A 12923-nucleotide genomic window follows, 5' to 3' on the forward strand; every position below is an offset into this window, starting at 1 on the left:
TTTCTCTCTTGTTTGATATACGATAGTGCAGTTTGCGCTCAAACAAAACCCATCCCGGAATCATCTGTGCGTCGAAGGCCTCCTAATCCATGGTGGGACCCCCAGTGTTCCAAGCTTTATAAGGACAAATCAACAGCATTTAAAGATTTTCGAAAACATGGAACTCTTGTCCATTTTGAGGCATACGTTTCCCTTGAAAACCAGTTCAAAAAATTAATCAAGGGGAAGAAAAAGGCGTATTGGAGGAATTTTGTGGGTGGTTTATCACGAGAAACATCCTTGAGTACCCTATGGAAAGTGGCACGCAGCATGCGTAATCGTTCATCTACGAATGAAAGTGAGGAATATTCACATAGATGGATATTCAACTTCGCACGGAAAGTCTGCCCAGATTCCACACCTGTGCAAAAAATAATCCGGAATGTGCCTCCAGAAAGGTGTGGTCTGGATTCCAGCTTTTCGATGGTCGAATTCTCACTTGCCCTCCTCTCTTGCAACAATTCAGCTCCGGGAATTGATAAAATCAAATTTAACTTGTTGAAAAACCTTCCGGATGCCGCAAAATTTCGCCTGTTAAATTTGTTCAATCAATTCTTGGAGCACAACATTGTTCCCCAAGAGTGGAGACAAGTGAGAGTCATTGCTATCCAAAAGCCGGGAAAACCAGCGTCTGATCCCAATTCGTACCGTCCAATAGCGATGTTGTCTTGTATACGCAAATTGATGGAGAAAATGATCTTGTTTCGTTTGGACAAATGGGTAGAAACAAATGGTCTCCTTTCAGATACTCAATTTGGGTTTCGAAGAGGCAAAGGGACGAACGATTGTCTTGCTTTGCTGTCTTCAGAGATACAAATGGCGTACGCAAAACGTGAGCAAATGGCTTCAGTGTTTCTAGACATAAAGGGAGCTTTTGATGCAGTCTCAATAGAGGTGTTGTCAGACAAGTTGCACTCCCGGGGTCTGCCTCCTCTATTGAACAACATCTTATACAGCTTGCTTTGTGAGAAACATCTGAACTTTGCTCACGGAGATATTGCAGTTAGAAGAATCTCTTACATGGGCCTCCCGCAGGGTTCATGTTTGAGTCCACTTTTGTACAACTTTTATGTAAGTGACATCGACAGTTGTCTCTCTGAAGGCTGCACTCTAAGACAACTTGCAGATGACGGCGTGGTGTCTGTCACAGGATCTTCCGAGTCTCATCTGCACAGACCTTTACAAGATACTTTAAACAGATTGTCTTCCTGGGCTTTGGAGCTTGGGATTGAGTTTTCCTCTCAGAAAACGGAGATGGTTGTTTTCTCTAAGAAACATAGACCTGCTCAACCTAAGCTTCAACTCCTAGGTAGAACGATCACTCAATCGAGGTGTTTTAAATATCTTGGGGTTTGGTTTGATTCCAAATGTACCTGGAGAGCCCATATTGAGTATCTGAAAGGAAAATGCCAACAAAGAATCAATTTTCTCCGATCAATCACTGGCACCTGGTGGGGAGCCCATCCAGAAGATCTTTAAAAATTGTATCAAACAACCATTCTCTCAGTGATGGAATATGGTAGCTTCTGCTTCCAGTCAGCTGCCAAATCTCACCTCATTAAACTCGAGCGTATCCAATACCGCTGTCTCCGCATCGCTCTGGGCTGTATGCCCTCAACGCATAACATGAGTCTCGAAGTTTTGGCGGGAATACTTCCTCTTAAAGATCGATTCAATTTACTATCACTCCGGTTCCTCATCAGGTGTGAGGTCATGAACCCATTGGTGATTGTGAATTTCGAAAGGTTACTTGAGCAAAATCTTCAAACTAGATTTATGGCTATATACCATGTCCTCATGTCAATGCAGGTAAACCCTTCTTCGTATTCTCCAACTCGTGTTTGTAGCCCAGATTACGATCATTCTTCTGTCCAGTTTGATTTGTCTATGCAGCAGGAAATTCGTGGAATCCCAGTCTCACATCGCCCTCTTCTGATTCCAAGAATTTTCGAAGCTAAATATAGACACGTCGATGCTGATAAAATGTACTTTACCGATGGATCACTTATAGAGGAAGCAACAGGATTTGGAGTGTTCAACGAAATATTTAGCACCTCTTACAGTCTCCAGTCACCATGTTCTGTGTACATCGCAGAGTTAGCTGCTATTCATTGCGCTCTGGATAGTATCGCTGCTCGACCTGTGGAACACTACTATATTATAACTGATAGTCTCAGCTCTGTTGAAGCAATCCGCTCCATAAGACCAGGAAAATTCACGCCGTACTTCATCGAAAAGATACGCTATGTATTGACTACTTTGTCAAGACGTTGCTTTTCCATTACCTTTGTCTGGGTCCCCTCACATTGCTCGATAGTAGGCAATGAGAGGGCAGATTCCCTTGCAAAGGTGGGTGCGATGGAAGGCAACATTTACCAGCGTGAAATCGTATTCAACGAATTCTACTTCTTGGCACGGAGAAACTCTCTTATCAACTGGCAGCGCAAATGGGACGAGGATGAGCAGGGTCGGTGGTTCCACTCGATTATCCCAAAGGTAAGCCTTAAACCCTGGTTTAATAGATTGAACCTGAGTCGGGATTTTATTCGTATATTTTCCCGTCTCATGTCCAATCATTCTTCCTTGAATGCGGTACTCTATCGTATAAATATTGCTGGCAGCAATTTATGCGGTTGTGGCCTAGGTTACCATGACATAGAGCATATTGTTTGGTCGTGTGAGGACCATCTTGTCGCTAGAACGAATTTAATAGACTCCCTTCGGGCCCGAGGAAAACCACCTGACGTTCCAGTGAGGGATGTGTTAGCTGTGATGGACTTGGACTACATGTTCGAAATATACATTTTCCTAAAAGCTATTGATCTCCGTCTATAATTCTTTTTATTTTCATATTTCCCTTTCTATTTCCTATTCTCTTCAAAAAGTGTTAAAAAAGTGATCTAGACTTAAGCAAACAATTGTAAAAATCAAAACGAGTTTGGCTCCTTAAAGCCTCAAGGTATGAGCCGTTTCAAATAAACGAATTACAAAAAAAAAAAAAAAAAAGAAACCAATCCGGACTGCTAATGGGGTAAGTTAATTTTCAATATGATATTTTCAAAATAAAATTTTCTTCCCATGGCTGTTTTAGATTACACTGTTGGCCACATCGCTTTCCACACATTAACATGACCGGCAACATTTGTGTGTGCTATCTCGGCAGGCGAACAGAAACTTAGAACATTCCACCCAGAGCTACACCTGATACGAGCCGACCTAGATGAAGGCCATCCGTTCCAGATGTAATTCTTTTCTGCAAACTCGGTTGCTGTGCCATACGAGGACAACCCAATTCTACTTTCCAATCCGGACTGCTAGTGGGGTGAGTTATTTTTTAATTAGTTTTAAAAACATTATAAAACCAAGCACTCTTCCCATTACTGTTGTAGATTGCGGTGGTGACCGTTATGCGCACATTGGTGACCGGCAACATTGGTGAGTACTGTCCCGGCGGGCCGGACAGTGGCTTCGAATACTCCACCCAGAGCTACACCGGATACACCTGATAGAACGCCCAAGATGGCGGAAGGCGTTCAGGGATGGGACATTCCAAAAATTGCTTCAAAAAATATCACCAGCAGCCAGGTGAAGCATTTCATCAGTTCAAAAGGAATTCAATAAGCGAGCTCAGACATCCAGCGCATAATAAGGAAGATTCCGATTGATAATATCAACCAATTTGTGGCTCCCGATGGTGCCGAGAGCAAACTTGATTTTCTCTGCAGGTAAGCAGAAATTCCACATAAATTCCGACAACATCTAGCTGACATTCTGTTTTTATTTTATATCCCATACAGATAATTCATACGCGGCAACTGGAGGAAGCAATCGGAAATTTAAGGGCCATCCCATGCATGAATCAATCAAAGCTTGCTTTTCCAGATCGCTGATGATGGCGAACTGCAAGTGAAAATTGTATTTCAAAATTAAGGAGTTCCGAGTCAATGTGGTAAATGCGGAGGTGAGGATGAACTCAAATGTTCCCGAATAAGAACAAAATCTTACAAAATCTGGCAGATGACGTAGGTTGTTATGTAAAACTTACGCGAGTATGTAAGAATGCTGTATGAAATGTTATCTTACGTGAGTCTTCTTGATCTGCACCACCATGGTTATCTAGACAGGTTGGCACCGAGTATTGTTGAAATTACTCGTGATATTTTGGAACAAGTGTGTGTGAGAGCGATTTGAAAGATGGGTTCGTGGGAGATCTGGGTGATGAGCATGAGCAAGTGATTCTGTATTCGAAATTGGAAGATAATGGTTCAGCGTTTACGGAAGTCGCAAATGGAAAGCCGGAAAAAAGGACCCCGACGAGGTTACCACAATGGCCACAAAAAATGTAAAAAAAATAATGTAAAACTCGTACTTTTCAATCAATCACCGTTAAAGCTGTTCCTGTTACAGTAGAAAAAATTTAAAAAGTGGATTGAATTTTTGACGTAATTTGTCACATTTTGGCATCTTTAGATTTTTAAAATACGAAATACAAATTTTATGACGGCTTTTCAAAGGTAGCGACTTTTTATCAATATGGATTTTCTGATACAATTCCTACACCTAAATTCAGCTTTGCACTGGATTTTGAGTATGATAACGTTAAGTTTAGGCAATAAAACTGTATGCAAAAGAAAGAAAATTTCATACCGGTTCAAGTAATAGGTTCTTGGAAATACCACAAATAGTCCGTTGGCAGTTTAGCATTAACAGCTCGCGACTCGCGAATAAGATAAAAGAGAAGAAGAAGGCACAGTGATGGAATCGCTGCCGAGTTTGGTGATGGTTTTCCATAAGTGCATGTAAGTGGTATGCCGCGCTGAATTTTAAACCAACTTTTGACAGATCTTAAGGATTTTTCTCAAGGAGAGAAAGAATAACTCGCATCCATCGCCCATTGACAATTCAACGATTTCAGCTATTTCAAAAATAAAAATCTATACCCCTTTTCAATGTTATGCTATGAGTGGTGAGCTTTTAATTATTTTCGATCGATATCTACACACATCTTGATTTTCATAAGCCGTGCGCGCCAGGGGTGCCAGGTGGTTTCGTCAAAAATCAGGATATCGCGAAGGTAAAAATCAGGATTTTTCAGGACACCTCTGGATTCTCTAAAATATTAGGGATTTCTGCTTAAATTGCATAAATAAAGGCGCAATACAGGTGCTGTAAACGCCTTGATTTATGCAACAACACTAAGCAGCTTCTTGGCTGGCCTGTAGTTCATACCGAAAAACACCATTTAAATGTCATCACTGAACCGAAGATTACCATCTGTTGAATGGGTTTATCTATTTTATAACCTACACACAAAATTTCTGAGGCCGGAATTTAGCAAAATTTTGCTCAAATTTGACCAGCTAGAAATTCAGCAATCAATTTAGCATTTTTTTTCTACTTAAAAATTAGCAAACAAGGAAAAATTTAGCCGCCGAAATATTTCGCTAAAATTTTAGCAAAAACCGGAGAAAAAGACTGGGAAAAATGTCAATTTACAAAATTTATTTTTTTTTTTCTCAGGAAACGCAAGGAGGTTATGAGAGGGTGATATAAAATACACGAATTATATTTCACATTACAAATTTTATTGCACTTTTATTTGGACTTTCACTTCATTTCAAAACACTTATTCTTACTTTGAATATGACAATTTTCTTCCGGCGCCTGAACTGGGATGTTCCGGATGACGGTAAATAGAATTAGTACTGCTGGTTTCCGGATGTTTCCTTTGTCGGCCAACAGAAACCATTGAAAGTTTTTATTCTGCCTAGACTTCGCATCTTCCCCGCCCGCATAGCAAAAAACTATATCTCAAACAGCCAATACGATACATTTACGGCTCTAGAAATAGTGATTGTATCTGTAAACGTAGCTCTTATTTTGAACTTTTCGTCGACAACGTTAGGAACGATAAATAATTGTATATGTTAGAAGGTGAAGGTATCTGAAAAGGTTAATGAATGGTATTACGATTTACTTCAAATTTATCAATTATCGTTAAATTGTTCTCGAACCATAATGCGTAGCGTCCATGACTTCTGCCAAACTTACGTCAAAATTACCGGATCAGAGGTGCCAGATGCATCGTTTTGAAAAACTCAGCACTTATTTATGAAAATAACTTTTATTGTCTGTTGTATTGAAAGTTGGATTCCGTTCAATGTTTGTCAGTCGCAGTTATATGTTCAAAGTATAACAAAAGCGGTAAGTGTGTCGCTAAATGATAAAATTAGCACTGATCTACCTAAAGAGACTAGAATTCTAGACTCTATAGTCTAAAGTAACGAGCCTATAGTAAACAAAGAGACGAAATGTCACGATTGGAATTTTTCATTTTCTGTCAGTGTCATTCCAATCGAGCAAAACCAAGCAGTCTTAAAGGCAGCCCTACAGCAGGGTTGCAAGCTCATTATTTCAAAAGGGATCAGATTGCGTTTCTTTGTTTACTATAGTTTCTTTAGTCTAAAGTAATGAAGTGTGCAGTACAGCTGACCAAACACGCTGCGCTCCAGCCATTACGACAAAAAAATAAGCGCAGCTGCAGTGTATATAAAACTAATCAAAATTAATTAAGGATTAACTTAAATTAATTTAAGATTCTTAAGTTGGTAACAGGCAGCGCAATAGTTGATGATTTTGTAATGTTAGATAAAATTCAAAGTTTTTCTTGAGGATGCCTATATACATAATATTTTGAAATTCTATTCTTGATTATACTCACGCAGTCTACAATGAGCATTAAGTTGAGTTTAAAATATCGCATTCATTAACAAAATTCTCTTTTGTTCATTAATCATGATTAATGAACAAAAGAGAATTTTTTTAATGAATGCGATATTTTAAACTCAACTGCATGCATGCTACATTCACAAATTTATTGTTCAACCCTTTCACCGACTAAAGTAAAACATAGGTTTTGCTCGTTTCATGTATTATTTTATTCATTGTGAGGCAATAAAATGATAAAATTAAAAATGTCTGGATCTGTGTACGCTGCTTATCGACTTTTGAGAAATATCAGTTCTAATTTCGTTTTATTAGTTTTCAATAATCAGTGAATTAAATTCTATGTCCTCGAAATTTGTCTGAGAAACAGAAAAAAAAACGCATCGCTCTGAGCTGTATATCTAATATTTTCTATCTAGCTATAAATCACTTTTTAATTTCATAATGGTTCAATTTTTGAAAAATCTTTCTAGTCGGCATCACTGCCAAGTGCTGTCAACTGACCGAGAAAAAGAATAAAACAAAAAACAAATTTTTCGTGTTCCCCAAGTCCAACTCCCGCATACCAGCAGCAACAAGTCCTCACCGATTGTGGTCCGACATATTATCAGGACAAACCGGAAGAAGAGCACCAGCGATGTTCGTAACAGGTAAATTCGATTAACATTAGATTAATATTCGAATCAAATAAACGAAGGTTTTCATTTTTTCAGAAACGAGCTGGAGGAGCAAGGTCACGCTGGAAGGAGCAATGTCCCGAACTCTTTTGGATACAGCAGTGAGTAGCGGTTAAGCCAGCGTCCCGCCCGTGTTTCCGGAATGATACCTTCTGGCGGAGGAACTTTTGTTATATACATCGTAGAATTGAATAAAATGAACATATAAAATTTAAAAATGAGTGTTTTTACAAATAAAGGAAACTTTCTTTTGTGTGTGTGCGTGCTACATTCCCTTACGGTTCAGGGTACGCATTACGTTGGTAGAACGTAATATCAGATCGTATTATTACTATTACTGTAAATGTTCAGATACAAGAGAACTTTAAAAAAAACTGTAACGAAAACAGTTCGATGCAAAAAATACGTTATTCTTTAGTGGTTTTGGTACGTAATCGCAACTGTTCGCAGAACAGTGTCTCCATATAGAAGTTTTAACAGTTTTAAACAGTAACATAACTTAACGCCATATTCAACAGACCGTCGTTTTGGAATTCAAGATAAGTGCAATGTTTTTTATGGTTTCAGATATCATTTTCTAAACGTTTTTTTACGCTGTTTCTAATAGTTTTATAACTTTAACAGGTACTGTTTTGTTACAATATTTTCGTATTCGGGCGTCCATTCTCTGACATTGATGACTTTCCTCCACTTGCAGCGGAAACCTGATAAAAAGAAGAATTTAACACATCAAAATCAGAAAATGTGTCTGCTTCCAGATTTGTTCTTACCTGTATGCTCCCAGTTGCGATTCGGCCAACATTTCGTCGTCCACTTGGTCCACAAAGACACGGCTGACATCAAATTTCATTCACATTGTTTTTCTTTTTTTGCGGCGGCAAATTCGGCTACCGCCAAAAAAATTTGGCGGCCAACAAACTTCGTTTTTACTAAAATTAAGCAAAATACGCTTTCTGCTATCGTGTCAGTAAAACGAGCCTAATTGCTAATCGAAAGTAACCGACTATTTTTGCTAAGTTCCGGCCCAGAAATTTTGTGTGTATATTCGATTTTCTTAAAGTTTAACTACATATTCGATTATATTTGAGAAGTTTTTATGAAAATCAGGACAAATCAGGACATTTTAGGGAACAATTTTAGAAAATCAGGACAAATCGAAAGTTTTTGAAAAATCAGGACGGTCTCTCGAAAATCAGGACAAATCCTGATAAATCAGGACACCTGGCACCTCTGGTGAGCGCATGAAATGTCAGTGGTATCAGATGAACTTGAGTTTTAGGTATATATTTAACCAAAACGGTTTTAAAAAATGATTTTCTGCTTGTTGGATTTTTTTTCCAAAAGTTTTTTTTTTTTGAAAAAAGAAAACAATAGAATGTAGTTTATTACTTTTATTCCTTATTAGAAGAAAATTTTGAATAAGTTGCTTTGTAGGGTTTTGTCATTAAAGTATGTTGAAAAAACAACAAAAATAAGCGTTTCACTTTGTCCAAATCTGAAAATGAACAAAAGCTGGCATCATTGCTATCGGTTTCAGTAGAAAAAAAATCAAAAAGGCGTAAAATATTTTAAACCTGCAAGTCTTCTAACACAAATATGTTTGAGAATTGAAAAATATCAGAACTTAATTTCACTTTGGATTGATTATGACATTGTTTTGATCTTTTAATCAAGCTGTAATTTCCCTACCTTATTATTTTTTATAAGAACCATGTATAATATAACATTTTGGACCTATCTTGAAATAAGCCCGTTTGAAAAACAAGCTAACATATCACGCATCAAACAGTACACTCATCCGAAAAAGGAACGTTAAATTTACCTGGATTTTCACGTAGCCGCTCGTTACGTGAATTTTTGCCTGGTTTACGTGAAGCACATAGCAGTTAATAAAAAATCACTTGATCTTTACGTGAAATTCACATAGTTGAGTGCTGTCAAAACACAGACACATTCGATTTACGTGAGAATCCAGTGATCCGCCAAGTACAGAGGGATTTGGTGCATTTTATATGATGATCACGTAAACCTGAATGGCTCATTCACGTAAAATCTGTGTGAAGGAATACCAGTTCTCAATATGGCGCGGATCCGACAGTTTGTGCATAAAGACGAAAAAAACTTGAGTGTTGGAGAAGCTGATATTAACTTCGTAAGTAATAAATAAAATTTTGTTGTTTGGTTGCTATTAACATCTTTCTTTTTTTTCAACAGGATTTGAATTTGAGGCAGCTGAGACGGTCAAGCAATTACCGCTAAAGAAAAAAATATCTCCGAATTAGTGTTTAACGAATAAAGTGTATTGTTAAAAGTGTCAATTTAAAAGTGAAAATTAAAATTGCATATGTTATGCAAGTGCAAGTGTTACATTATTTTGTCGAATAAAAAGTTACTTTTGAAATCCAAACATTTTCATTTCAAACATCCGAAAAACCTCCCTACGTTAATATAACAATAAAATCTACGTGAATTGCACGTAGCAGAACGAATCCCTACCCACATTCGATCTACGTCGATCTCACATACAACTCATATGAAAATTACGTGAATTCTGCTTGCTGCGCGAGCTCTGTTTGCTACCTGAAATTCACGTAGGTTTCACGTGATTTTCATGGTGGCAAAAATCCATGTACATTTTCACGTAGTGTTCATGTGAAGAGTTTTTTCGGTGTATACTTTTCAAAACAAACTCCAGTTTGCTTGTCCCGTCGAAATTTCGATTTTAAATTGCTAAATCAAAATCATTTATTCCCTTTATACCTGAATGAGATTTTCGCTAAAAAAAGCGCCATGGACGTATGCCGGGTGTGTCTCGAAGAGGAAGCGGATATTTTTCTTTCTTTATTTTCGAAAATGGAACAAGTTCCTATTGTAGATATGATCCAGCAGCTGACCGGTTTGAAGGTAATTTTACTAAAGTTTACAAAATGTTCAATATACATTAATCCTTCCCATGTACGTACATTCAGATCGTTAAGGGCGATGGACTACCGCGATTCATTTGCCAGATTTGCGCGGACGATATTTTGAATTGTTTCAAAGTACGGCTCAAATGCATTGACTCGGACAAGAAGTTAAGGAATACGCTTCAAAAGAATCAGGAAAAGTAAGTTAATGAGGTAAAATACTACGATGGTTTTGTTTCGCAACTTTAAAAACTTTTTAACCTTTTAACCTTTTTTAAATTGAGTTAAAACAATCAACATTTCGACCCAATTATCGTTGCCATTTGGGAAAAACGTCTTTGTAGCGATTGAAGGGGTAATCTATTGCTTTGCAAGGTGGTTAAGGTGGCCGACTTATTATGAAATATGAATAATAATTACTGGTCTGCTATGGTAATGTTTGATTATCGAGCTATTATTTAATTTATAGAGTAGATCACTGGCTCACTTAATCATTTTTAGATCATAGATCGTAACTAGAATATGATTTATGTTCCCCATCGTCATCTGAAAAAAAAATTGGAAGTTCACCAGAAAATGACCAAAGCATTGTCTTTTGTTATAGCGATTATAGAAAGAAAATACAACTTATATCTTGAAGTTAATTTAAATTGGTCGATAACTAAAGCGATAAAAGATTAAGTCATCATGTATCCACATTTCTTTTCTAGAATGAAGATGTTCGAGTCGTTGCTGCAGAAAGAAAAATTGAAAGAATATTCGGAAGGTGAACAAGAGAAAACAGTCCCAACGGCGCCTGTTGTAGTAGTTTCTGCTCAAGCATCTGATGATAACCAAAACGAATCTATTAATTCGTTGCTCCACACACGACCCGCACAAACAGAAAACGAACCCTCAATTGAAAAGAAAGTTGTTCTTGAAGAACAAGAATCTCTACCAGCGTTAGTAAGCCATGTGGTCAAAGAGGAGGCCGTTATAGTTCCGGAAATTATTGCTCACGAAGAACAAATCGAGAATGTTGAAATCGTTGGGGAGTACGCGGTAGAAGTTTGCGACATGAAGTCAATGGCATCGGAGCATTTGGAAAACGAGGCAGAATATGAGGAAGAATATGATGAAGACGTTGAAGGCGAAGAAGAGAGAGATGAGATGGAAGTTGAATATTCGGAAGAATACTTGGATCCCCCCGGGGATGCAGTAGCTGAACTTCAATATACTGTCGAATCCAATTCTGGCGATGAGCAAATGGTATTAGTACAGAAAATCAAAACCAATTCGACTGGAAATAAAATGCCAGATAGCAGTCAATCTGGCGAGATTATTTGCTGCGGATGTAATCAACGTTTTGAAAGCAAAGTAGAATTAAATCAACATTCTTTGGATGTGCATCTTGCAATGAGATTGAAAAAGAGTCCCAAAGAATTTGAATGTAATGTTTGCTACAAAAGGTTTGCCAATGCAAAGCGTCTTAATTTCCACCAGCTCTCTGTGTACAAGGTAAAAGATCACGGATGCGACAAGTGCTCAGCTAGGTTTACATTCCGAGGTTCACTGCTCAGTCACTTGAAAACCCATGCCGATCGAACGTACGTTTGTGAAATTTGCTTGAAATCATTTTTCACAAGCAGTACGCTTCAGTCCCATCGCTTATTACATACTCACGATAAAAAGTTCAAATGTACTGAACCAAATTGTACAAAAAGTTTTCTTCGAAAAGCTGATATGCACATTCATTTAGTGTCGCATTCAGACGAACGGCCTTATGTTTGTGAAATTTGTTCTAGCAGGTTCAAGTCTAAGGCACATCTTGTACATCACGGGAAAGTTCACACTAAAGCCAAACCGTACAAGTGCGATCGCTGCGAGCGTGCTTTTGGAACCTATTCGGCACGCAAGTTCCATCAGCTTTCTCATGATGGAATTCATCCGTATAAGTGTAAGTACTGTGAAAAAATTTATCAGCGTAACACCAAACTTCAGGTTCACATCCGTCGAATGCACACGGGGGAAAGACCGTTTGCCTGCGACATTTGCGAAAATGTTCGGTTCTATCAAAACTGGGAGCTAACGGCTCATAAGAAAAATGTTCACCAAGGCCAAAGTGGCGCAAGTGAGGTGCATTCGAGTTCTGAAAAACGACAACTATCGATAAAAGTTGATACTAAGCAAAGGAAAACAAAATCGTGAACTATTTTAAAAATTTTCAAAATGTGGTTTTATTGAAATATAGGTACTGGATGATAAAATTACCAGCTCATATTGTTGATTAGAGAATATCCTTAGCATAGTTATTTATCAAGGAATAGTCTTGATAGCCATGACGTTCTATACCCTAACTTTGTAACTGAGTCACTCGGTCACTAAAGATGACAGCATACGTACAGTACCAGCGGCAAATAGGACTATTCGTGAAACAAAACTCCAGCCACCGATCAAACATTATATCGTAAAAATTACCCACAGAGGATCCATCGCGACCGAAACTAACCTATTGAGCGTTGTTCATCGTTCGTTTTTTTTTGTTTCAAAAAACCATTTTGGGAGAGTTTACCTGTTACTTATTTTTTGTTTTGTC

At 37.9% G+C, this 12923-nt stretch overlaps 1 protein-coding gene across 2 annotated transcripts; it reads left to right on the forward strand.

The window, feature by feature from the left end:
• The first annotated feature begins 10123 nt into the window (after positions 1-10123).
• LOC129755213 (zinc finger protein 436-like) lies at positions 10124-12597 on the forward strand. Of its 2 annotated transcripts, XM_055751589.1 has the most exons (3): positions 10124-10346; positions 10412-10548; positions 11059-12597. In XM_055751589.1, exons 1-3 carry the CDS (start codon positions 10233-10235, stop codon positions 12533-12535), a joined length of 1728 nt encoding a protein of 575 aa, XP_055607564.1. In that variant the 5' UTR covers positions 10124-10232; the 3' UTR covers positions 12536-12597. The 2 variants fall into 2 exon arrangements, with proteins under 2 accessions (XP_055607564.1, XP_055607565.1); XM_055751590.1 differs by lacking the exon at positions 10124-10346 and having other exon boundaries at positions 10427-10561.
• Positions 12598-12923: the final 326 nt, after the last annotated feature.

This window comes from Uranotaenia lowii, chromosome 3 (genome assembly GCF_029784155.1).
Source record: "Uranotaenia lowii strain MFRU-FL chromosome 3, ASM2978415v1, whole genome shotgun sequence".
Taxonomy (NCBI): domain Eukaryota; kingdom Metazoa; phylum Arthropoda; class Insecta; order Diptera; family Culicidae; genus Uranotaenia; species Uranotaenia lowii.

What these genes read in the sequence shown, in the direction of transcription:
- LOC129755213 (XM_055751589.1), top strand. Translation starts at nt 10,233, where the DNA reads ATGGACGTATGCCGGGTGTGTCTCGAAGAGGAAGCGGATATTTTTCTT. An exon ending in AGCAGCTGACCGGTTTGAAG is followed by an intron (nt 10,347 to 10,411) that starts GTAATTTTACTA and finishes ACGTACATTCAG; the next exon opens with ATCGTTAAGGGCGATGGACT. An exon ending in CTTCAAAAGAATCAGGAAAA is followed by an intron (nt 10,549 to 11,058) that starts GTAAGTTAATGA and finishes TTTCTTTTCTAG; the next exon opens with AATGAAGATGTTCGAGTCGT.